This window comes from Notothenia rossii (assembly GCF_949606895.1).
Source record: "Notothenia rossii genome assembly, chromosome: 10".
NCBI classification, from domain to species: domain Eukaryota; kingdom Metazoa; phylum Chordata; class Actinopteri; order Perciformes; family Nototheniidae; genus Notothenia; species Notothenia rossii.
The window spans coordinates 57,643,706-57,670,578 of record NC_136908.1 but is presented as its reverse complement, the minus strand read 5'-3'; the positions used below and the strand labels follow the sequence as shown (position 1 = coordinate 57,670,578).

Below are 26,873 nucleotides of genomic sequence, written 5' to 3'. Positions count from 1 at the left end.
GACATTTTTACCAATACTTATCCTGTGTTTTTAGACTTGATCATATTTGAGTCCATTGCAACACAAATCCCTTCCAAAGCTTTCCATCCTCTCATTCAGATCTGAAGTGTGGGTGGATTTTAAATGCGGTTTTGTCCGGCGAATGCGAAACATAACGCAGTGTCTCTGAGCATGTTCTTTAGCCCATCGCTGCCGAGCGTTGTGTGAAATTGTGGATTTTGAAATACGTATTATTCTATGATGTGTAGCGCAATAGCTTATAAAATACAGGGCTGGTAAAAGCTCTATTGAACAAAAGGAATAGGCGTTGTGTGAGGCAGAGGACTGTGCTCGATAGAAATGATATGTGTTATGTATTCATAAGTAAAGGGAAAAGGGACCTTGTGCTAATTATTTGCCTGTTATCATTTATGCATTGTGTGCGCTATACAAAAAGCTGCTGCAACAAATTGTGTGTATGTGAAAGGTGGTACAGGTAGTTCTTTTCACTTTTTTTACTGCTTGGAACATGACTGTTTTGGTTAATCTTATTTCACTCGTCAGCATTGCTTCCCAATGTCATGGAAAAACTTTCTCTCTCTGAAGGTGGAGGAGACCAAAAATAGAGGAAAAAAAAAAGGCAAATATTGGATTGAATTCATCATGTAGCAAAAAAACTACTCTAAATTAATGTGAATGTTTCCCCATATCCCCCTGAAGGTGTCTATAAGTCAACTTTTTGCAAAAAAAAAATCACCACTTCAAATGTGAAAGATGATTATATGTCAGTTTTTTGTCTATAGTTGGTTTTCTGAAGCCCCCAAGTGGCCAAAATGTGTTAATGAACATTAACAATGAATGAATTATGTGTCCATGAAAAAAAAAGATTAGAATATCAGTCGGATCTTGAGATGTACGTGTTCTAATGGTACGGCTTTAGAAATTATAATTTTATTTGCAAAAGCGTACCATTTTTGAAAGTTTAAGTCATTAGAAAACTCGGTACCACTTTACAATAAGACTACCCTTATAAAGGGTTTACGAATAGTTTGTAATTCATTTATTAATTAGGTTGTGAACACTTTATAAATCCTTAATAAGCTTTTATAAGAAATGAGATGAAAAGGGCAACTGTGACCGGTTGCTTGCCAAATAGTGAGCCCACATTTATCTGTTCTGCTAAGCCTTATGAGAAATGTTAGTAACTCATTCATATAAAGGGGAATGTGTTTTACACTTTAAAATAAGGCTCCCTTTTGGCAGTAATAAACTCAGTGAACAACAGATACCAAGGATGCTGGCTGATGAAGACGACGAAGTAAGCTAGGTAGCCAACATAAAGCTTAGCCATCTTGCCAAATAGTGAGCCTGTGTTGATGTTAGAAAACGATGTTAGAACTGGTTTATAAACGGTTCTTAATGATTCATAAAGTGTGTACAACCTAATTATAAACCCTTTGTGAATCCTTTATAAGGGTAGTTTTATTGTAAGGTGGTACCGAAAACTCTCTCCAGAGCTACAGAAGATGTGGCCCTTTAACAAATGTCTCCTCAACCTGCCTATCCTCAGGTGGAAGTCAGCCCGCTGGAGAACGCCATCGAGGTGATCGAGAACAAGAACTTACAGCTCCGCACACTGATCACCCAGTGTCAGAGCCGGCAGATGCAGAACATCAACCCCCTCACGATGTGCCTCAACGGAGTCATCGACGCCGCCGTCAACGGGGGGCTGGCCCGCTACCAGGAGGTACGTTGGGATGGATGGATGGATGGATAAGGTTGGGGGGTTTTAGAGAAGGTGGCAGGAGTGAGTAGCAATGACGTATGGATCGCCTGATGATGCATGAAGGTGGGATTTAACGGCGCCTCGCACGGACAGGGAGCGTTTTGCACGGGTAGGAGCGGAGGAACAGATGGATGGATGGACGCATGAATGGCTGGGTGAAGGCTTTGAATGTTATGGATGGAAGGAATGGATAGATGAGAGGAAAACAGGCGGGGGGGGGAAATAAGATGGATGGGTGATATGGTGACAGAGGGGTAGATGGAAGGATGGATGTGGGGGAGAGAGAGGGGTCATGTCAGAGGAGTGCGGATAAAGGAGTGGGAGGAAGGGAGATGGATGAGCAATAATGGCTGAATGAATGAGAGGGGAGTGTTTATTCAGCTGCTGTATTATACACTGAAGTGGTAACAGGCAGACACACAGATTGCTAGAGAAAAACTGGAATACAGTCAATCCCTCTGACAAACATTTGCATCTACTCCTTCGCCAGAAGCTCCTCGACAGTAGGCAATTGCACGAAAACGGCACAAACCTAGGAGAAAGCTCAATTGTAGGAAAAAAATCGGCTTTCACCCGCAATAAACTGAGTGGACTCAGCGACCAGGCTTGTGTCGCATAGCAACCTCCCTTTTCCTGTGTGTGTGTGTGTGTGTGTGTGTGTGTGTGTGTGTGTGTGTGTGTGTGTGTGTGTGTGTGTGTGTGTGTGTGTGTGTGTGTGTGTGTGTGTGTGTGTGTGTGTGTGTGTGTGTGTGTGTGTGTGTGTGTGTGTGTGTGTGTGTGTGTGTGTGTGTGTGTGTGTGTGTGTGTGTGTGTGTGTGTGTGTGTGTGTGTGTGTGTGTGTGAGACTGTATACGGTGTTTGTGCAGAGGAGCGTGTCTCTGTGTTGAAGCAGCCTATTAAGGTTCTGAGGATTCTTGATGGAGTCGCAAGGGTCGTGGAGTGCTTCTCACCTATGCCATTATTCTGTTAAAGAAATGGCAGGTATTTGGAATGATTTTCAGCTTAAGAGCAGCACTTTATTGTCAAACACTTTTCGAGAGCATCACGGGTGTATTTCCATTTGTATAACCTTGTCTTCCCATCAATATGCAGTCTGGTTTGACTGATTATAAAAAAAGAAAGTGTAAATGATGTGTTGAACCTTTTTAGCTGACTTAATTAGATTTTTTATTTTGATATACTTTTATTAATCCCTGTGGGGAAATTGTTTCTCTGCATTTGGTCCATCCTAGTGTTAGGAGCAGTGGGCTGCCCGGTGCCTTGCTCAGGGACACCTCGGTAGCACTTGATCTTGCCGGGACTTGAACTGGTGACCTTCCAGTTGCCAAGCCAAGTCCCTATCGACTTCGCCACCACCACCCTAAATTCTAACTCATGAATACAGGTGTACCCTTTGTTTCGATATATAAGATTAATAAGCCTTACACTGTTTTAAAAAAGGCAAACATGGTGAAAATGTTTGACTATAATTACAAATATGAACCTGAAAATTAGCATTATAGGGCCCCTTTAATTCTTTATTTGTGCAAATTAAAGGCTTAGAGAGCTTTACATGTTAGCCACCAATTAGCAAACATGTAATATTGTTACCATTTGAATAAAACAAACGTTCTGCTTTCACACTCTTTGCATGCAGCACCCCAACAGAACATTTCAACGTAATGCTTATTGACAGCTGTGGAGTTTTGTTCGGCTGCAAATGAAGGAGGAATTGTCATTATTAATATTCAGATTTATTGCTTTAGTTTGAGTTGAAACCCTTGAGGGGGGATGCCGTCTGATTTATTCCCCCCTAAGCATTCCATCTCTAATTGGACTTTGGTAATGATTAACGGCGCCCCTCCATAGCGACGACTCACTCCCTGCAGCCCGACGGAACATTTCCATCATTGGTAGAAGATTATTGATTCTTTTTGCCGCCTTTTTCCGGAGGTCCTTGGATGAAATGTGCTGAAAGGCAGCGTCTTATAGAGTTACTACCTTGGCAAGGTATCAGAAGTTCATGGCGTCTATGCGATGCGATATTTCCATTCGTGTCGCAAAAGAGAGGATTGTGAAATCATGCATACTAATACATGCTATCTTGCAATCGGAGGATGTTTGTCTGGAATAATAATACTCCTTTTTTTATTGATAGTCTGCAAGCCGAATGCATTCACTGACAGGGATCTACGCGTTTGAAGCGGCATCTTTTCTATTTAACTGTCATCTGGCTCTGTCTCTTTGGAGATAAACAGTCATGTCCTTGGGATAGGAACCATGCTGATGTTTTTTTCTTTTTCCACGAACTCCACGAACCCCCTTTACCTTTTCAGTCTCTTATTTTTGTGGCGGATCTGAAAGCAGATTGTGAGCCGGGGCCTTTCATCGGCTCGCCGTCCCCCTCCTCTTTGTGCATTCCGATGCAGATTGAAAGGGATTTGCTATAATCTGTAGACGCATCACAAGTGTTGATGGCACTGTAAACAGCAGAGGGATTAATGCACGGACGCCACAAATATGGGTTATCATCATTTCAAAGCATCTTATCTGTTTCTGATTGGCGTCCCTTTAAGGAAACGTCTGGGAAAGCAATTAGAGAAGGCCGTCAGTAACCTACAAAAAAGAAGGCTGCTGTTTCTGAAGATACGTGATGTAAGATTTATGGCTTTTAAATCAATCATTTGATCCTACAATTTGGCACCTTACTTTTTCTTTCGCTGGTCTTTTTTCTGGACTTGATATATATATATAACATCACAAAAACGGAGCATTACACCCCATTTGAGCTGGATGTGAGTTTACTCGTTTGGTCGTTTGCTCAGTTCGCTAAACACTTTTTAAATGGGGTTTTTACTCAAATGTGTGGACGGTAATTCAGTGTGTCAGCCCATTCAGGTAACACGGCAGTGAGAAAGCTTCTCCACCGCTCCAGCTCCCGGTGTGTGAATAACAGATGTTGTGCATTTTGTCTCCACGCAGGCCTTCTTCGTGAAGGACTACGTTATGAATCACCCCGAGGACGGAGACAAGATCGGCCGACTGAGAGAACTCATGTTTGAACAGGTTTGTGATGAAACATATGGGCATTTAAGTGTGTGTGTGCTAATAAGTCGTTTGAAATGTCACGAAAGGAATTAAAAAAAGTCCTCTGTTCAGCTCCATTGTTCAAAACGATTTTAAAACACTAATAATGGTGCCAGGATCTGGACTTTTACCACATATATTAGGTTTTTCTGTACTGTGAGTAAGTTATCCAGTTAGGGTTAGTCCCTCTATCGGGTGAGATTAGCTTGGTTCACCTATATTTTTTCCAGATATTTAAGGTGTATGACCAATTGAGACGTCATACAATATTGCATAAAACAAATCTCCGTTCTCAATGAAATGTGTAAAGTGGAAAGCCACTGACTACTATATATACATTTACAGAGATGTTTTAACAATCACATCTGGAGCGAAAAGAAGAAGAAGAAGGAATTAGAGCCTTTTATTTCAAGTTGACCTCTTGTCTTGTTCTCTGATTCGGTTGTTTGTAACACCCGGGAGATGTTAACCAGCGTTTGTTTTGCAGGCACACATTCTGGAGTACGGCCTCGCTGTGCACGAGAAGTTTGTCCCCCAGGACATGAGACCCCTCCACAAGAAGCTCGTGGACCAGTTCCACCTGATGAAATCCAGCCTCGGCATACAGGTAGGGCAGGAGATCATTCGTAAATTAATCAGGGATTAAAACATGAAGTCAAACAGAAGATATTCAATCTCTTACGGAAGTGCACGCTGCGTGTGATAACAGAAACCCCACCGCTGCATTTAGACTTCTGAGAAAAGGACCCACGGCGAAAAAGCCACCGTTCATTATACACACTTCCTGTATCTGTATTTGTGCATTTTTTATTTACATATCTCACGCCGGCTTGAATAAGCAACTAATCATGTGTACTACCTCTTTCTCCAATATTAGGAGTTTCCAGCGTATGTGCGTGCGAGCCCCGTGCACTTCACCAACGGGAGCCCGCGAACATGCAGGAACTCGGTGCCCAACATCATCAGCCCCGACGGAGGCCGAGGGGTCGCCAGGCGGAGGTGGTGATCTTTTTATTCTTCATGTTTGTCTTGCTTTCCTTGAAATGTAACAAAAATCACCCGAAAAACCCTCTCCCCTTCTGTCTTGATCTCACTACCTTTCTTTGCTTGTAACTTTTTTTTCGTGTACCCATTTCACCTCCTTCTTCCGTTCTCCATCTGGAAAAAACAATGCGTTGGGAAGGGGGGCGGGGGTGGGGGGTGGGGGATGTCTGGCTGGCACCCAAAGGGATATTTCTTTGGCAGCAAAAAAAAACACGCGCAAAAACACGCACATTCAGACACTGTGCATACGAGCAGTGTCTGAATGTGAGTGTCTTTTTGATGTGTTCACTGACCCTGCCACTCTGTCTACCTGCGACATTCTGCCTCCACAGTCTGATCCCGGAGGGGGGGGGGGATGCGCCACACACACACACACACACACACACACACACGCACACAGAGACACACACCTCAGTCTCTTGGTGACATTTCACGATTTTTTACTTTTTGATTTGAGCTTTGATTTCTTTTCCGGCGACACACAAAAACAAAGCCGCTATTTTTAACACAAATCATTTTTCGGTGACGACTGTGTTTGTTCTCTAACCTTTCTTTCACACCTTTGCGCAGACAAGCGTTTGATGCAATGCTGTGATTGCTGCATCGATTATCTTCTCATAATCTGACATTTTCTATCCCCTTCTGTCTTTCTCCCCTCCCTGCCTTCCTGAATTTTTGGTTTGGTGAGTCAAACCTCTGAAACCCAATGAAGCAAAGTCCCATAAACCTCCGTCTCCGCTGACCGTAATCCCCCTCTGTCTTTTGCTCAGTTTCCCCAGCTACCCTGCCGTGAACCGCTACTCTTCGTCCTCTCTGTCGTCTCAGGCCTCCAATGAAGTCAGTAACATCACAGGGCAGTCGGAGAGCTCGGATGAAGTCTTCAACATGCAGGTAATCTCCCTCTCATGCGACCTCTCATTCCTTCCCACACAAAGGATCTTAAAGAAAAACATTTGCCCTCACGCTCCCTGCCAGATTTCACGCGCTGTGTGTTGAAATACTTTTCAAACCACCCTCATTTCTTTATTCTCCTCTGACCCTTTCTCTCTTTTGTCCTCTCTGCTTGTTCACTAAGCTTTGTCCGGCCAAGCAAATTGTCCTGATTATATCAAATAAGGACGCAGTGCTTTGTGCGCTCCGTCCAGGCAGCTTGCTGGAGTTGGGCAGTAATCTAAACTAGATTTGGCCAAATCAGAAAGCTGTCGACAACTGCTGGCAAGCTGTGTGGCGCACCTGGCAGGCCTAGAATAACAGGAGGCAGGGACCAACTGAAGAGGGGAAAAGGGCTGTTGTCAGGGATCGGACTGAAGCTATTAGAATATTATTTTTGAACATCATAGCTTTTATCATATAAATCAAGTACGCCAACAAAGATTCTACAGACGGGTTTCTTTTTAAGTCACAGGCCTTTACTGTTACTCCTACCCTGTGGAAACATTTGTATTCCTTTAAGTTTTTATAAAAAAATTGTCAATGCTTCTAGTCTCATCTGTATATACAAAGTTAACATAGTCAACATGACCAATCAACCCTTGGTTTGACGATTTGATCTGGAGTTCAGCATCATACTTTTATTTGTGTATTTTACCCCAAATTAGGGCCATTATTTACAAGATAAATATCATGCTGTATTTAAGCAATTTACTCCCTTAACTCATTAGGAAAATGTAAACTGAGGTAATAAATCAAGTCAGAAGTAGGGAAATTTTTCTCATAGACTTATGTTCTTATTTGCAAAAGTTGATTAAGGTTAGGGAATGCCAGGCAAGCTTAGTTTATTTATATAGGATATTTCAACAGGGGGCTTTACAAAAAACATTTAAAGCAATATATATTGCAACAGAAACACTTCATTAAATGACTTTCAATTGAGTCAAACAAATAATAGAAAGAAGCAAGGAAGAAGAAGAAGAATCAGGTTTAGTGCACTTCTGCATTGGCTTCTCTTTTTTAGGTTGCTTCCTGTTCTCATGTCTGTACAGGAAATATAAAGCTATAACCAAGATTCGTTTAGACTAGTTTTGTCGTCCGCACATAACCCCCCCGTAAAAACCCCCTCATGTTGATTTGACCCTTTTTTATACAGCTGAAACGTGTTTAATTATGGAGGTAAGATAGGGCTACATACAAAATGTAACCATTAGTAATGTGGATTCAATGACGAAGCAGGTAACGGCAAGATATGATATTGATAGAACATTCTGGTAAGTTTTAAAAAAGGTTATCATTTTTCACCTAATGAAGCCTTATGGAGCCTTATGGAGCCTTATGGAGCCTTATGGATCCTTATGGAGCCTTATGGGGCCTTATGGAGCCTTATTAGAGCCTTATGGAGCCTTATGGAGCCTTATGGAGCCTTATGGAGCCTTATTAGAGCCTTATGGAGCCTTATGGAGCCTTGTAGAGCCTTGTGGAGCCTTGTGGAGCCTTATGGAGCCTTATGGAGCCTTATAGAGCCTTGTGGAGCCTTGTGGAGCCTTGTGGAGCCTTATGGAGCCTCATGGAGCCTTATGGAGCCTCATGGAGCCTTATGGAGCCTCATGGAGCCTTATAGAGCCTTATAGAGCCTTATGGAACCTTATAGAGCCTTATAGAGCCTTATGGAACCTTATGGAGCCTTATGGAGCCTTATAGACCAAGAAAAAACAACACTTAAGATATTAAGAGGCATGTGGTGCAGTGGGTTGTGCGTTGGTGTTTGGATCAGGGGAGCACAGGTTCAAACCCCACTGCAGTCAGCATGTCGTCGTGTCCCTGAGACACTTCACCCCAAATTGCTCCTGTGGGGATTGCCCACAGTATTGAGTGGCTTTGGATAAAAGCGTCTAACATGTAATGTAATATTACGTTATCTAAAATCTATTATCTATTATTTAGCATCCCGATATTGACACATTGACTAGCTAAAGATAAACAATGATTCACAATTTTCTAGTTCATGTCAGTGATATTTATTTTCTGGTTTTTGTCTTCCCACCTACAGCCCAGTCCGTCTACCTCGAGCCTCAGCTCCAACCACTCTGCCTCGCCGAATGTCACCAGCTCGGCCCCCTCCAGTGCCAGAGGTGAGACAGAGACTCTCCAGCAAGCACTCATTACACAATGTCTTACACTGTAGGCTGTTAGCCCGGAGGAGGAAGACCGAGGTTCAGCTGGACTCACTCTGAACACGGGGACTGAACCTTTAACCTTTCACTGACACGATGTTTCTTAAAAACCGCCGGGATAAAGTCGCTAAGGTTAGACGACATCTCCTGAAACACAAGCAGGAGAGGGACGGAGGGCGGAAGAAGAGAGCAAAGGGGAGAATGGAAAATTACAGGCTGAGAAATAGGGTGAATACAAAATGAGAAATGGGCTTAGACGTGGAGTCAAATGCTGAGATGATTGCAGCTGTGAGGTATTCCTCTTGGACCTCAGCAAATAAACAGTCAAGCTGTGTCCATCCTCTACCGTGTGGATTGTGAAAGCCTCCTGTTATCTCGACGTGTTCAAACGCCTTTCTGCCTGATCCACATCATAGAAAGTAGGGCGATATGCTGACATTTATGGAAGTTTATACACTCCCCTTTGGCGAGGAGTTAGCAGCGGGCGGCGCCCTTATAAAACTGGCCTCTGTCTACCCATAAAGCCTGCAGAGAGTTATTGCTCGTGGGGTCTAATCTGAATGAGAGCCAGCGATGGGTATCTCATACTCCTATGATAGCCTTTCCAAGTGCTATCACGTTCGCTAATAGATCAAGATCTACACAGTGGCTAACAGCAGATGAGGGCGAGTGCTGTTAAAATGGTGTGGGGACGAGGTGTGTGTGTGTGTGTGTGTGTGTGTGTGTGTGTGTGTGTGTGTGTGTGTGTGTGTGTGTGTGTGTGTGTGTGTGTGTGTGTGTGTGTGTGTGTGTGTGTGTGTGTGTGTGTGTGTGTGTGTGTGTGTGTGTGTGTGTGTGTGTGTGTGTGTGTGTGTGTGTGTGTGTGTGTGTGTGTGTGTGTGTGGGGGGGGGGGGGGGCTTTTGTGCTGGGATGTGATAACATATGTTCCTGTGTCAAGGTTTAGCATGTGTCTGTGTCTGTTGTAATTGTCCACTCTTTGTGAGGAGGAGAGGGTGTGTGTGTGTGTGTGTGTGTGTGTGTGTGTGTGTGTGTGTGTGTGTGTGTGTGTGTGTGTGTGTGTGTGTGTGTGTGTGTGTGTGTGTGTGTGTGTGTGTGTGTGTGTGTGTGTGTGTGTGTGTGTGTGTGTGTGTGTGTGTGTGTGTGTGTGTGTGTGTGTGTGTGTGTGTGTGTGTGTGTGTGTGTGTGTGTGTGTGTGTGTGTGTGTGTGTGTGTCTGAAGAGAAGGCAGGCCATTTATCATGTCGTAGAGCTAGTGAGGCTGAAAGAATGGTGGAGAGTCTTGGAGGGAGAAAAGAGATTGGCCTTTCCTGATTGCCACTGTTTGTGGGTAATAGTCTAACACCTTGCTGTTATTTGGCCCCTTATGTGATACACTTGCTCTTGCTTTTGTGTGTGCCGGTGTGTAAGTCTCTAACGTCTCACGCTGCCATTCCAGGTTCCCCCCAGATGGCAGAGAAACACAAGCATTCCAGAGAAAACACCTGTCTGTCTCCCAGAGAGCGACCGGTCAGCGCCATCTTCCCCAACCCCCTGGACCCTGCACAGGTGAACACATACACACACATTCATTCTAGACACCCACTAAGGCAGGGGCCTGCATCCTTTTTGACCAAAAAAGAGCAATTTTGCCCCCTTTTCCACCTATCTTTTTGTCTGGAGCCGCAACACATATTTGATAGCTTGATAGCTTATACAATTTTATATATTGTTACATCATAGACAAAAACTACAGAAAACTGTTTACCTCTAATAATAAACAAAGACCTCTTATAAGGAGAATAAAAATACACAGGCCTACTTTAAAATAAATGTACACAGCACTTGGGGAGTCTTCTGCACATTTGAAGGAAATTAATATAATTTAAAATGGGCCCACCTTGAAATAATTAAAACATATAGCTGCACCCTAAAAATAGTTATCTGATTGAATTATGACTGAAGATCGTCAGCTGGCTTCCTCTTCCGTGTTTTTCCTCCAATACGTAAAGGCTACAGCACCTTTGACAACTTCTCTCCACGTATCAAACATACCGGTAAGCCAGCATCGTTTGCTGTGAAAGCAGATAACTCTGTCCACGCAGAATTAAACCCTCTGTGTTCTTCCGATTTTCTTTGATTTATCCATAGTTCGCTCATGGAGCCGGGGGTTCAGGTTATTCACCTGCAAGAAAGGCGCTGGCGCGGGACCGTAGCAGGATGTGACGCATATTTTAGTTGACCTAATTAAAACCGTTTATTTTATATTTGTATGTGTCAAGGTATCACCTCAAAATACAAGATACAAAACATTTTCAACCGTGCAACAAAATATAAATAGTCCTACAAATATTTTTATTTTATTTCCTTCTTATTTTTGTCTAAGCTCAAGGGAGCCAGAGCAGAGGGCTCATTTAGCATGTTAGCATCGCAAGGGGTCCCTCAACCTAAGCACTGTTTTTTTGGGCGGGGGGGATTTCTGTATATTGCAGAAAAAATGAATTGTTCAGAAGGACAACCGTCACATATTAACACCACTTTATGATTGTTGAAGCGTAAATGAAAAGGCAAAAGTAAAAGCTAGCATAAGGCTACAAGGAACTACATCACGGCCGCATTACTTCACGTCAACAGCGCTAAGCTAACGGCGGCTTATGTTTGGCATGATGACGTTTAGTAGTCTCATTAAGCCACTCCATGACACATGGAAGCTTCAGTGAGTATAGTGAGGTATGTACTTATTCATTTTGTGTCGTAGAACAAACCGTTAACATTTCTTCTGCTTGTGTTAACCAAAATAATCATTGAATTCAAAACGAGGGAACCGAAAGTGGTTAAATGCTGACTCATTTCCTGGTTTTAGGACTCATTCCTCATTCCTCATAAAGAGTAATAGAGTAAGAGACGCTAATTCAGGCTTCACTGCTGGTTATTCCGAGTCTTTTTTCTCCGTAGACAATGACATGTGACTCACAGGCGAAGCACTGCATGTAACTCAGTTGGCTCATCAGTACAAAAGCTGCAGAAAAGCATCAGCACATATCTTTGGTAAAAATCTGAAGCTGCCACTCTTTTACTCCCAAGGTGCATTTTTGGAAAGACACCATACTTTATATTCTGCAGGAAAATCCGGAAGATTACAGTGTGGAGAAATCTTATAATACATTTATTATTATTGGATTATAAGATATATATATATAATACACTATGTTGCTGTGTTGTTGATTTGTTGTTGTGTGGTTGATTTCACTACCGCTCTACTTCTCCATAGCAACAGAGGCCAAGGCTAGTGGGTTTTGTAGCGTTGAGGGCCATCTGTGTTTCTATATAAAGTAACTTAGAGAATACAGAATGGAGAAAGCACTGTCCACACTGTAAGCAGATGGACATTCCCTCCCTGGGTGTTGTTGTTGTTGTTGTTGTTGGTGTTTGTTTAGGATCGTAATGGAGTATTGTGTTTTTCTCTCACTTGCTCCTACAGATGGTTGCATTTTCTAATGGTGCTAACTTGGCCTCATCAATGTTTTTCCTAAATGTTATTTTTATATTTTTGTAATTCTCCCTTAACCTTACCTTAAAAAATAATCAAGAAACAAGTTTAACCAAAATGACATGTTTCCCAAAAAGCAAGAGAAAATCTGAGAAAATGAAATAAATACATAAAGTAAAAAAGAATATTAAATGTTATTGAAAATAAATAACAATAATTAACAGTGCATAATAGTTGATGCAATTATTAAATAAATAAATACACATAAATAAAATAATTAAATATAATTAAATAGTCGATACAAATACTAAATAAACAAATAATATTCCTCTGCAATTTGGAGGGCAGGGTTTCTGATAAATATTAGAATATTCTATCAAGCATCATTATTTTATTTGCAAGATACTTCTTGAATAAGCTATCTACAAAGACCCTAAGAATTACTTGTATCTTTTTAAGTTTGAGAAATGTGTGATTGTGTTAATTGGAATACTACATACTAGAGATGTTAAGATTCACCGATTCACATCGTTGCACCGGCATAAACGTTCAAGATGCGAGTGCACCGGTTGAAAGAGTGCACATCGGCTACAGTTTAGGTTGAACCGGGTTGAACTCGTGATGCATCGATTGCGTAGCGTCTTTGCATCGGTAAAAAAACGATTCATTCATATAAAATCCCCTCATCTTGTCAACGCTCAGCAGAGACGATCTTTGATATTTGCTTCGCCACTACGGAGAACGAGAGTCTCAGTTATCAACACACACGGAAGTTGAGGAGAAAGAAAAAAACAGCGCACCGAAAAATACCTACAAATCAAACGTTTGACAACACTTCGGATTGTTCAAGAAAGACGGTGTAATAGTCATTTATGCTATATAGTTGACCGCAGGTCATGGAGAGTAATAAGGTATCCGTAGACCTTTGTATGAGGTATTAACAGGTCTACAGCCATGATACATAGATCCGTCCTAGATGCGGACTTGCATACACACAGTATCACTCCGCAGCCGCACCCCATCAGTAACGTCCTGATGCTATATGTGCGCGGCACTATTACTACAGACGGTCAACTTGAAAAATCACTCGCAAATTGTTAACGATGCCGAGCCGCTTTAAAGTACACAAGTAGTACGAGGAACTTAGCGACGCACATAAAGAGGCGACGTGGGGTCTGCGGCTGAAAAGAGAAACCTGAAAGTGAGACATATGAGTTAAATCACTCAGTGAGGTGTTCTGTCAGAGAGAGGTGTTTAGCTTACAGCAGCCTGTGACGGCCAATAATAATTTAAATGTCTTCCTTACTGTAAGCAGTTATGAAATACCTGTTTGTGAAAGGTTATTTGTTTTCTTTATTGTTCATATAGAACCCACTGCTTTCTGCTCACTGGTGAATTAGCCTATGAATGAGTGTTAAGCACATCAAGCTGGCAGCTGTATGGGCATTGCTCTATGGTAGCTGTTATTTGCACATTGTTAATCATGAGCAATGCATCCTTACATTGTTTAACTGTGAGGTGTTATACAATTGTACTCTGGAGAGCTTTTAAAGGTAAAAAAATAAACAGCATGATGGGATGTGCAGTACCAAATATGTAAAGCACTTTTTTGTTAATGTATGATTTGCTGCATATAAGGAATAAAACAACAATCCTCTGTCGTACCATATTGAAGTATCATTATTTTTGCACATATTTTTTGATTCGTGTTGAATCGCATCGTATCGCCCCGAATCGCATAATGTTGAATCAAATCGTATCGAACTGTATCGCAACAGGGGTGAATCGTATCGCATCGCCTGGTGTTTCAAAGGTATCGTTAATGTATCGTATCGTGGCAACGTATCGAGATGCGCATCGCATCGGCCTCAGTGATGGAGATGCACATCCCTACTACATACATGATACTTTACTCTTTATAATGAAGACAAGGCAGAAATCAAGGTCATTTTTGTATCTAACAGACATTCTCACTTCATACCTAAGCAAAAACGCCACCTGAACGAAAGCAGGTGCAATAGGCGCGTTCACACCAAGTACTTTTCCCACAAAGGTTCCTGAGAACTACGATTTAGTTGCGTTCACACCAAAAAGTCCCAGGAACTAAATTAGTTCTAGAGAAACTTTTTTACCCCCTTTTCCGTCCCTGCTAGAGAGCAGGGACTTTCGTGGGAGAAAAAGGTTCCTGTGTCTGATTGGCTGGGCGGAATGCAAACCACGCCCCGTCAAACTCCCAAAAACGTTTGTGAAGCCGCCATTTTATTATCCTCGCATTGCATTATTAGCATTAGCATTAGCCCAGCGCAGAAACGCAGAGAGACTAACTTATGACAACTCAAAATAAAACATGGGAGCGGTGGAGATGAGGAGGTGTCGGCGTTCTGGCCGTTTACTCGGAAGGCTTCAGTAGAAGCTGCTGAGAGTCCCAGCAGCTTCTACTGAAGCCAGTCCCCAACTGCGGGGACTTCCGGCCGGGGATTTTGGGTGGCAGTATACGCCGTGAAGTTGTTTACGGCCTGCCAGTAAACCATAAAGCAGAAGAAGAAGAAGCGACGTCAGCGGCTTCATTTGCCTAATCCACCCCCAGGAACTAATTTCTGGTGTGAACGCGATCTGTACTTAGTTCATGAGAACTAAAGAGTTCTCAGGAACCTTTGTGGGAAAAGTACTTGGTGTGAACGCGCCTAATGAGGCTTGCTGTAGCTGAGACTTTCATTGTATCAAGAGCAGCAGTCCAGCTTTGCTCCATTTTCAGTGAAAATTCTTTTTTTTAAAAACACCCCAGTTCAGCTCGATCCAACAAGAACAGCCTGATATGGCGTTATCTTCTTTAGCTGAAGGGCTGTTTGTAACGCAATCACCCACTCCTTCCTCAGTGACGGAGCTACTGTAAGAATAATGTGTTTGTTTCTCAAGGCTTCTCATCTCGAGCTTCAGTTCATCTGTTTTTCTTCCCCTGTTCATGTTGAATCAGAATACACGTTTCAAGTCTACAGATGTAAGGAGACCTCATGATTATATCCAACTTTAGATCAGCAACCAGCTATTAGCTGCTAATGGAACATTGATTATTGGAAACATTGATCCTGTGTGTCTATTTCTGTCACCAGAGCACCGGGGTAGGAACAAATAGATTTATGTTTTTGAGGATAGAGGGGGGATGCTCACACTCTTATACAAATATCACACCACAGCTAGACACAAAGGTCACTCAGCACTGTTTCCCCTCTGAATCTGCTGTTGATTGTATTGAATTTCTGAGAAAAATCACACCTTTTTGATATTTATTTGAACAGTCCTATGTTATCTCAAATCAACTCTGTATGTATTAAACTGTCATTTTGACTTTATTTCCGTGTGTAGAGAGCTGCTTCTCATCAGATAGGCGACACCACTTTACCACGGAGTGACCCCAACCTCTCAGCACCAGACAAAGGTAAAACACTATATTTAATCTCAATGTTCAACCCCTCCAAATGCACTCTCACCTTGGGAATGTCCTTCAGCCGAATAAGAATAATAAAGTGAGGTGTGCAGGTCTTGCATTGCTTTTAGTGTAGTGTTAGCATAAGAGTGCTGCAAGAATATTCTTCTTTATTTTTTTGTATTTTGTGTTTTTTAAACAAAGACCATGCATAAAAATACATTAATCTGAAAAACAGAAAAGATGATTTCTGCCACTTTTTTGACAAATATTTGTATTTCCATCAAATTACAGTACATTACTCAAATGTATACCCTGCCCCTGCCAAAGAACAAGATAGAATATGTAAGAATTTCCCCCATAATATATAAAAAGGGTGAAGAGGGAGGTTCCTTTTTTTTTTTTTTTTTAAAGACAGATACTCTATGACATGAGAACAAATAAAGACCTTTTTGAACATTAAAGCATGGACACATTTCACGGCACAAAATACAAATATTAACCAAAAAAAAAATCCATATTAGGGCCCCTTTAAAACATTACATAGTCCCTATCAGACTTATGATTGACAATTATGAAAGCAGAATAAACTAACACACACTTACAGTTTATAGTCGATCAGGTTGGGGGTCAACTGTCCAGACATGCAGTGTGTGTGTGACCAGTACTCATACACACAAGCTGGGCTCCATTTTCCTTCGACTCCTAACCAGACACCATGTCTAGTTACACAGCTTTTCATCTGCCCTTATCTTGAAAAAGTAATAAAAGGCGAGGTATTATTCCCGCAGCAATGATGGACGTGTGTGACATTCATATGTATGAATTCATTTCCATCACGTGAACTCCCTGGATGTCATTTTGCTCCGCGAAGACAAGTAGAGAGATGCCTATTTCATGATTTTCCAGCTGAAAGTATTCCTGTGAATTGAGATTGAAAGCTAACCCCCCCATGTGTGTACAAAAAAGAAAATAAATTGAACATTTTGATTGCTTTTTTACGAACTTTTATAAGTGTAAAATGCACACGTAGAGAGAGTGTATGCTCACACACGCTCTGTGAAATAATTAGGAGGGTTTGGAAGAGACACTTTAAAGTAAAGAGGAAAGAGTGGGGATGTGAGCGCTTCCTTGTGACTCCCAGAACACACCTTTTCATGTTATAGATAGATGAACTGCCACAATACGGTGACATGACACCTTCACGCACACGACAACGAGCTAAGTTGCTAGAATTTACACAATACCTGTGAATGTGGAAAGTGTTGTTTGTCACATGTTCTGCTTTCAACCATAAATTATAACTTCCAATTCTAAATATAGAGGTATTAAAATAGCACGCCCACTCGACTATAGTTTGCAGTGAACATTTTGTAACAGAACAGCTTGGAAACATCAACAATTGAAACCAATGTTCCTTTTTTCTATTAATGATAGGAGGTAGAAATGATCAAGGCACCTGTTTTCACACAAAAACAGAAAGCAAAGAATTGATTTTGTCTCTGAGGTCCCAGAGTTATGTTACGCTCGGGTCTTTGGATATAAAAAAATATCAAGCATTGCAACCGAGCAGAAGATATTAGGCTAGCAAATCTAAATTGTGATCCCTAGATTCCCTTTTTCAGCCCTGCACACTAACAAGAGTAAAGAGAAAGAGGGTAAATACAGAAATCGGTCTTTTTTAAAATACACACCTTGTGTTACACTCTATTTCAGACAATGTATACACTCTTCCCTCTTCGTGTGAGCCCAGTGTTTTCCCTCCACAGGCCGACATGAGTTCAGAATGCATCACACCCCCCGATAATTAGTATCCATCTGAAATGTGTTGTCTTGTGTGATCCCATAACCTGTTGTAGTGACTTGTGATGTTTCTGTGTACCATAAGTGAGAGCCACATTCAGTAGCTGGAGCCTAGACAGTGTCAAAATGGGCGCTCCATCCATCTCTGACTCTCTGGGCAAATTGCAATGCCCTCCTGTACCTCCTAGGCCACCGTACTCAGGTAATGTGGACGATCGGGGTGAATTCTCCAATGAAGAATGGCACTAATTTTCCACTCCGGCTTTTGACACCTGGTGCTTCCTCCACCTGCTCCTACTATGACTTTTTTTTTTCCATCTGAGGCTCTCGGCTACTGTTTTGTCCTGGCTTGCTGCTCCTAATATCACCCACACACAAGATGGCAACAGCATTTTCTTTACTAAATGGCTTGAAATGCTGATATTTGCTGAAATGAGAAACCGTCCGAAAGTCTCTGAGGACTCTCTTAAGTGATTGGAATTCAGTTCCCAGATTCTTCCTCTCAACGTCAGTTTTCCCCACCATCAACTCAAACTGTATTTTAGTTGTTACTTATTTACAGATGCAATAGACTTGAGTTATTCCTGGGCGCTCTCTGATATATTGTAGAACACAACAGACTAATAAGCTAGATAAGCAGATGGAGTCCCCACACACACTTTCTCCTTGCCCTCATTGTACAGTGCAGTAACAGCTGTTGGATGTAGAAACAGCTTAAGGCAGACCTGCAGAACATCAGATTTGATTCATGGATGCTTTAAGGCAGCCACTGGCCTTCTCAGCTCTGTGTGTGTATGTTTGCATGACTCACGCTGTGTCATCCTGGTGAAAGGAAAGTAAACGCTTACCTAATTTGAATTTCTTTCCCCCCTCTGTCTCTTTTCTGGTTGTCAGCAGGATCCTCGGCTAAAAACATGAGGTCGCAGTCTCCCGTCTCAGCTTCCAGATCGCCGCAAAAGGTTGGTTCCTGTCACCCGCCTCCTTGGTCCGTTTGAAGTATCTTATTTCTCTCTTTCCCTCAGACAGCCTGACCTTGCTTAGCGACAGCCTCAGGGGGCCTTTATCCTGCACCGCTAATGTCTTACCGGCCCCGCTCCAGGGTCTTTATCCTGCTCTGTCTCAACACCAGGCCTGGGAGCTTTGCATTAGTGTTCAGTGAAGCTGCTAACCGCTACACTGCTGCTGATTTTGTAGTTTTTTTTTTATGACACAGCTCTCCCAAAGAGCACTCGAAACGAAAGTGGCTGGAGGGCTATCATCGTATTAGCTAAATGTAAACCTGGTAGGCTCCAACTGATTTTAAATCAAACTCTGAGAGGATGGCTCCTGGCTTGCTCGCAGAAATATTGACGCAAAAACGGGTGGATTTATTCGACATCACTACATCAACTTGTCAGTGTATTAAACTAAGATCGAACCCTATTTGTAATGTTCTTTTACTTTACTATTGTTGCTAAGAGACCGGCTTGTGTGCTGTACTGATTGTTCCCTCAGCGTTTCTAAACTTACATGTGCTAAAACACGTTTTTGTTTACCTGTGACCTCGAATGTATTGAAATGTTTGTCTGCAGTCAGACAGATTAGTCTCTGTTTGTCTCCCAGCTCTGATTGGTTGCTAATAAGCATCTCCGTGGTTATACCAGTTTGCAGAATTTGAAAACTTGCAGGAAAGGTTAACTAGGTGCTGACTGAACTTTTAACAAGGGGTAAAAAGTGTTTTTGCCGACTGCTATCTTTGTTTGTGTCACCAGCAACAATGCTAAGCTCCTCTGCTTCGTTGCGAGTGTCTTCTCACATGTGAAGAGAGTGTGTGTAGGCTGTGTGTAAAAGAGCGTGAGACTCTGGAAACCAAAGTTTGAGTGACAGCCCTGCACTCAGCATGCCCTGTCAATCAGATTCGTGCCAGTGTGCATGTCGGCACGTTTGTGTGTTGCAGTAGAAGAGGCCTGCAGCGAAGTACCATGCTGCCCATCAGAGCAAAGTCAGATATGGGTCCTCCGTGGACCTGCAGCAGGCCACATGCTCTGCACACACGCAGTCAGTGCAGCCGGGGGCCCATTACCACACCACAAAGCCCAGGACTTTCAGACAACACATGGTGCTGCAGTGTAGAAACCATATTCAGTGGTAAGGTTCCCCTGCACTGGGTCACGAGTTTAAAACCGCTCGTCAGCACTTTATTAAACACATGGACTTCCATCGCTCTCGGCCCACATGTGAAAAAAAGGGTTTGTCCAGTTGTGCATGTCAAATGGATACATCTCTTAATGCGTGCCCCCCGTACCATGAACAATACAATCCTACTGATCAATTGTATACTCCACTACATCCAATTAAGTTTTAGCAGATATAACGGCCCCATGGTGTAATTGCTTAGAAAAACATTTTGATGAGTGATCGGGTTTTTGAGGGGGGCATATTGTGTTTTTTCGTCTCGGTGCACAGGGCCGCTTGATGGAGTGTAAAAACCTGGCCCTCTCAATCTGTTCACACACTCTCCCTTTGGTGAAGTATGTATCGTCGCTGTAGGGCTGTGTCAGCACACATGTTGGAGAAAGCACAATATGGCTGCATGCTTCCATGATCCTTCAATAAGTTCTTTTCGTGTTTTTTAAGGCTTTAAACTTGTGTGTTTCCCTCTTTTTGTGAAATGATAGTTCCCTTTACTTCTCCAAAATAAGGATAAAAGAATACAAATCCACGCTTTTGATAGAAGTGACCGGGGTATCGAGTAAAAACTGCTTGACGATTGATTTTAATTTGCATTAATGCTCAATCTCCCATTTATTTCACGGAGAAACAGTTGCATTTATTTTCTAGTTTCTGCTTTGGAAGCAAATCACTTTCTGTACATCTAATAAAGATTTATATTCATCAACCATTTATAATATGTCTGTCCCTTGGGCTCTCAGACTGTGTGATATGCACTTTGCACAATTTATTTCATATTTTATAGACCAAACCATTTCATTAAAAGTAGTAAGAAAACAATCGATGATTAAAATAACCGTTACTTGCGGTTCTAGTTTGCTGTGACTGTTAGACAAAGAAAAGCAACGAATTATTACAAAAGAGAATCTGGAAACAGGGAATGCTTTGCTTTTATGGTTGGAAAAAACAAGTGTTTTAGAATCTATTCAAATGAATAATTGATCATTCAAATTGTTAATAATTCATTTTGTATTCGTTTGTTGTCTAATATCTTGAACTGCTTGATTTCAAGGGTCAAAAAGGTTGTGAATTACTACATCAAAAGCTTATTAGATTTCTCATGAAGAAATATAATTTGATCTTCTTTTAATTTCTTCTCTCCCCAGACCACAGTGCCGCCCTTCACCCCCTCGCCCACTGAGTGCCAGTCCACCAGCCTGGTGTCCAGCTCCCCGGTGCTCTCGGGCTCTTACAGCAGCGGCATCTCGTCCCTCAGTCGCTGCAGCGTGTCGGAGGCGTCGGGCACCGAGCTGAATGCAGGAGACCACCCCCTCTACCCGCTGGCCCCCCCCTCCACCATGCCAAACTCCGTCTCCAGCAGCTCCGACGAGCCCATCCGCAGAGAGAACAAGACGCCTCCCCCCTACAGCGTGTACGAGAGGAACAACCCCCGCAGGCCCGTGCCACTGCCCCACAGCCTCTCCATTCCCCCACAGGCGGACCCCCCTGCCCTGCCACCCAAGCCTCACCAGCTCCGCACAGGCAGCATGAAGCTGGACGGGACCTCCGACCCCCGAGTCCCCCGACCAAGGCCTCTGCCCAGGAAGGTGTCCCAGCTATAGGTGCTGGTCCGGGGTCTGGAGAAGAAACACACTGGCGTATTTTGCACTTTTCTACTGGGCACTCACTTGTTTTTATTTGTGATCTTCAGTTTGGCATTCCTGATCTACACTCCAATAAAAGACCTAAATATTAACAGGCAGGCAAAAGAACAACTGAAGGAACTGCCAAATAAGGAAAGTTTCTTTTTGTATTTACTAGAGGGCATTGCATTGACTTTGACTTGGTCATACCGCACTTTTAGCTCTAGTATGTATAACAGGTCACCAAGCAACATATACCAGAACCCACTAGAAAAACACAGTTTTGATAGATGTAATAATCTCAAATATATGTATATTGGTATATATGACAATTGTTTTTGCCTTAAGTATTGGAAACAGTCTTTTATCCGTGAGTCTTGCACGTTTTTTTTTTTTATGACTCCGTACATTTGTATACTATATGGCTAGAAAGGTGCTAGAGACCTCGAGTATGCATTTCAGTAAAGTGTAGTAGATACGGGTGTGTTCCCATAGTCATAGCTACATAAGCAATGGTACAAATAATTAGTATTCCTTTTAAAAAAAGCTGCCATCTTTTCAAATACAGATTTTTAATCAGCAATTAGGACATTTTAGTAACAGCAATTGTAAGGCTTATTTAAAGGAGACCTATCATGCAATATTTGAATAATATATTGTTGGGCCATACCTATATAAGGTATATTTATACGTTTTCTTTTTCAAAATACCAAACAGATCATGCATTTTAGCCATGCCTCATTTCGCTCTATTTTGCTCTCCTCCAGCCCTGTCTTTGCATGCGCTGCAGCTGACCACGCCCCCCTGCAAAGGAGGGGGCCGAGTTACGAGCGTCATGTTACCATGCTGTTACCATGCTGTTACCATGCCACGGCAACCTCTCATTCCCCTGATTGGTGGAGAGTTGGCCATATAGGCGGAGCTCCTCGTCACTGACGTCGCACTATTTTCAAATCTGTATCAGTCTGTATCAGATCCGTTAAAGCCCCGTTTTTAGATATTTGGTTATGAAGGAAAAGAGAGAGGGTTGTCTTTTCTGACACTTGGTGAGTTCCCTGACACCGGGGACACATATTCATGTATAAAAGACGTACAAAGGTGCATTTTGCATGATAGGTCCCCTTTAACTTCACACTGTTTTATTTTTATTTGAAAACATAAGCGGTTTTCAGTGGGAAGTTTCCACCTTTACAAACCTCTCTACTCCCCTTTTTTCTTTACCAAAAATGTCCCCAATTAACAATGAAATCATGCGCCTGGACCAAACCGAGGAAAAACTGGCATGCTTTGCTTTTTGACCATTGCAATTTATGTGAACACACCCTATCGCTCCTGCATGATGTACATGACAACAGATCTTTAGATGGGGTTACCAAGTATTGTGCCAAAGGAAAATGTACAATGTGGTGTAAAGACATTTTTGTAACTGGGACCTGGAATCAAAAAGCTTGGAACTGCTCAACTAAAAATACTTTATTAAGAAATAATTCGATTTTTTACCCAAAAGTCAAAAATAAACTGTAACACAAGACAAGCACAAACAAAATGTATCATCTGTATTTAGACCAGAACTGTCATCATGGCCTCTCTATTTGACAAAGCAGTAATTGGAACAGAGTTTTCACTGTCAGCCGTCACCTTAAAAACACGAGGACTGACACTCTATTGAAGAAATATTTACAAACTAATCATTGTTAAATATTTGTACAGTTGAGATTTACTTTGTGTTTGATTAAAAGACGGACGTGAGTTGACTGTACGCTATAAAGTTGTTCAGTTCAACCACAATGCATTGCTGCAGTGAAGTAAGCGTTCTGTTGCAAGCACATTTTACATTGTTTTGTAAAATAGAGGGCATAAATCTATTCCGTGCACCAATATCTTTTGGGGCGGGGGGGGGGCGGGGGTTAGCTTTAGTATTGTTTGTATGTTACATTTTTGTATGGTTGATTTCCTTTTTGATTTGTTGTGAATTTTTTAGATTAAATATTCACATTAATCAGTACTTGAGAACCTGTAAATGATATAATGAGATTAATGTAAGTATGCCAAATATAAAATGTGTGTATTACAATTAATGTAAATATTGTGTTTTTAACAAAATGTAGCTATAACAATTTACAGCTTTGAATGTAATGTTGAAGCAGCAAATTATTATTATAAATGTTCAAACTTTTATGGTTTTGTGAGTGTAGAAAAACTAAGGTCATGCATAATGACATCTAACACATTTACAAGTTCAATAAACTGCCCTATGTAATATTTCTGGACTGATTTCTATGTAAAGAGACCTTGAGTATAAGTATTTGTCTTCTTTCACCAGGTATTGAATGTTCACTTACACAAAACACTATCCTGGTGCTGCAGAGTTCATAAAGGACGAGACATAATGTACCCTGAGTAATCAACTTAAATTGCCTGACTCAGGCTCATTTCCGACTCTGGAAAGAACATTGATTTAGGGAAGGACTAGCAAAAGTTGGCGGGAACCATATCAATGTATATCAATCGCCATTTGAAAGCACATTTACTTAGTGAGAGAGGTTTTTTTCATACTTGAAATGTTAAGATTAAGTATTGTAGTTACATTTGCTACTGTATAACAGCCTGGTAATCTGCTCAACATTTTTGTTTAGGATAAACTTAAATATAGTGATGCATTTGGTGTCTTTTAAAAATAGAATTCCTGACATAAAACATGGTCATTTGTTATGTATATTCTAATATTTGATCGAGTATACCTTAAAGGTAGTGTTTACTTCAACATGCTCGCATTGTCAGGCTCCTTGAATTTTGGAATTGAGGAAACAACAATGTGCAAGCACAGAGTATTCAGTTATGAAAGCATAATATTTTTTTATTCAAGAATATATACAGTATGAATATCATATATTTTGTTTACAAAAAAGTTAACATCAGGGGTAAAAATATAAAGTAATACAAAATTACCTAAAGTAAATAAAGAAAAAAAAATAGGAAAATTACAGTTTCATAATTCAGATTAATTAGTTTTGATTGCTTTTTTATTCATAATATTTGTAATAGTGCTACTATATGGGGTTTTAGCTATATGGGGTTTTAGTTTTTGGTTTGGAGTCAGCCCATCTCTTTTTAGGGATATGATTATGAAATGTTCCTTTAAATAAAATGACCTGTATAATACTACCCATACTTAATCCTTGAAGTACATACAAATGTCTCTACCCTGGATTTGTACATTTTGTCCCGTTTTTCTTTAAAAAACGATTCTGCAGGTGTCATAAATGTGATGCCACGAGGGTCTTGTTGTCATTCGCCCAGCTGTAATCTGATTGGTTGTTTACCAAGTACCGTACCAGGTGCTGTCATTAAATGCAGTTGACGGAAGTTTCTGGACAACGAAGTATCTCATGAATAAAAGTAATAATTGTCGCTCGACAACATGGACGATGCAGAATATCTTCTACAGCACAAATGTCAAAGGCTCTCTTTTAAATAACTGGAATTAATAAACCATCCGTAAAATAAAACCGAATTAACATGAATTGGTTATTCAGGAAAACATGGGGGTCAAGAGCTAATTGACAGTGCATACAAACGAGGAATTGAGCAGTAAAAGTTCAGCAGAACAACAGGTACAGTATGTAGCCATTTATAATAATAAGTGTTTTCGGAAACGGGGTAATATGTCAAATTGGTCTATTTGGTGGTCCGAAGCATTTTCCATCTGTGTACATACAACGCCACTGGATACATTGATAGTGAAATTATTATTATGTTATGTTTATTGTTTAGCAAAATGCATTAGGCTATGCTTTATTAACTATAATTACGGCGTGTCTACATGGTCAACTGACGAACCTGCTAGACATTAGCATGCTAGCAAACTTAAATTAGCATTCCTTTTTCTCACAGAGCAGCTAGCTTGACTTTAGCAACAATGCTCTATAACACTTTGACTTTAGTCTTGTTTATAGAAAGAAAGAAAGGCCGATATCTATGACATAAAGGTACAAATGGGTAATTTTCACGGTAGACATTTGGACTTGTCACAGTAGGAAAAGCACACGTGTAAATAATTTAATTAATGATGCTTAGCATTTAGTCACTCTTACTGAAACACTCAAATGCAACACAACGGTCATTAAAGTAATTAGTAACACCTGTGCTTTTTATAGGACTAGTCAAAATGTCTACTGTGGAAGTGTCATAGCCTATTATTTAAATATAATTTTGGCCTTCATACTGTAAATTCATGTCCAATGTGGTCCACTTGCGTCTGCTTTCAGGTCATAAATAATAGTCTCTTGCAACACCTCAAAGTATTTGGGCTATGCTGCACCAAAGACGGGACTATTTATATACAGAACTAAATTATTTGCATCTTTGTCGATACAATTGCGACCCCTTTTATATCCTTTTCTTTCAAGTGGTCCTATTCAGACAGTCACACATCCCTTTTACATAAAGATGTAATTGGCTCAATTGTTAATCTGCTCCTCTTCACAGATTTCTCATCCTTTTGGCATCCACTGCCATGCCTTAAAGCCTGTAGAAATCTCCCTCTGGTGCATGTGGCTCAGAGGCTGATGATGAGTTACTGGTGTTTGATAAAAGAAGACACATTTACACAGGGGACAAAGTTCCCTGTTCATCGTATAGCATTTAAAAACCCAACCAGCACAACAGTTGTGTGTTAATGGAACACTACTGCTTGACCGAGGGACCTTGAACAATAGTCAATTGTGTTGGTGTGTGTGTATTCCCTCAGTCTCCAGCCTATAAACATGCTGTGCAGGGTGATTGGAAGGCGAGCACACTTCACCCGTCAGCACCCATCATAATTGTTGGTGGACGGCTGTAATTTGACAGCAATTATCATGTCGGGAGTGAATTCCCGGCTCATCGCAGCCTCCTTGTTACAGAGGGCGCGTATTGCAGCGACGGGGGTGACATGCCTCTGCCATTCAGCGAGCCTTGGAGTATTGTTGTTGCTTATGAACCTTCACAGGGTTGTCATTCTGCCCATTATTGAGAGAAGAGCAGTGTTCTGCTTGTTGTAGTAGTAGCGAACAAAGCCTGTCCTAGTTGTAAGCAAGCACAGATAGCTTCCTTGCTTACAACAAAAGGAACCATAGCCGGAAGGTACAGCGCTGTAATAACATGTACATATTATGAACCGGCACAGCTCCCTGTAATTGCAGAGATGTCTCTAAAAGATGCAGCATTCATTATTTCCAGCACTGTAGAACAGTTTAGCCCTGTTATAAAAGCACTAAACAACCTCGGTTTGTAGCATTCATGGGTGATGATGCATAATTATCAGGGGAAAGGCACTGCTAGGTATTAATTTAAAGTTGCCTGGGGCGAGTTTTGGAGAACACACAGCCGCAGAGAAAGCCAAGGTGTTTGTCTCGCTCTGCAA

At 41.5% G+C, this 26,873-nt stretch overlaps 1 protein-coding gene and 1 long non-coding RNA gene across 11 annotated transcripts in view; both read left to right on the top strand.

The window, feature by feature from the left end:
* The window catches only part of dock4b (dedicator of cytokinesis 4b), a 118,251-nt gene extending 94,520 nt beyond the window's left edge, over positions 1–23,731 (top strand). For 3 of the 10 annotated variants that reach the window (XM_079656391.1, XM_079656394.1, XM_079656388.1), the window contains 11 exons: positions 1,550–1,726; positions 4,727–4,810; positions 5,319–5,438; positions 5,709–5,830; positions 6,646–6,766; positions 8,859–8,940; positions 10,418–10,527; positions 15,812–15,884; positions 17,761–17,877; positions 18,570–18,634; positions 20,993–23,731. In XM_079656391.1, coding sequence (XP_079512517.1) covers positions 1,550–1,726; positions 4,727–4,810; positions 5,319–5,438; positions 5,709–5,830; positions 6,646–6,766; positions 8,859–8,940; positions 10,418–10,527; positions 15,812–15,884; positions 17,761–17,877; positions 18,570–18,634; positions 20,993–21,448 — 1,527 coding nt within the window. In that variant the 3' untranslated portion in view covers positions 21,449–23,731. The remainder of the gene's footprint in view (positions 1–1,549; positions 1,727–4,726; positions 4,811–5,318; positions 5,439–5,708; positions 5,831–6,645; positions 6,767–8,858; positions 8,941–10,417; positions 10,528–15,811; positions 15,885–17,760; positions 17,878–18,569; positions 18,635–20,992) is intronic. The other 7 variants (XM_079656396.1, XM_079656392.1, XM_079656395.1 and 4 more) reach the window with 5 other exon arrangements.
* An 869-nt stretch (positions 23,732–24,600) lies between these two features.
* LOC307021106 overlaps positions 24,601–26,873 on the top strand; it is a 129,095-nt gene continuing 126,822 nt past the window's right edge. The window contains exon 1 of the long non-coding RNA XR_013803080.1: positions 24,601–25,083. This is a non-coding gene — a long non-coding RNA (uncharacterized lncRNA). The remainder of the gene's footprint in view (positions 25,084–26,873) is intronic.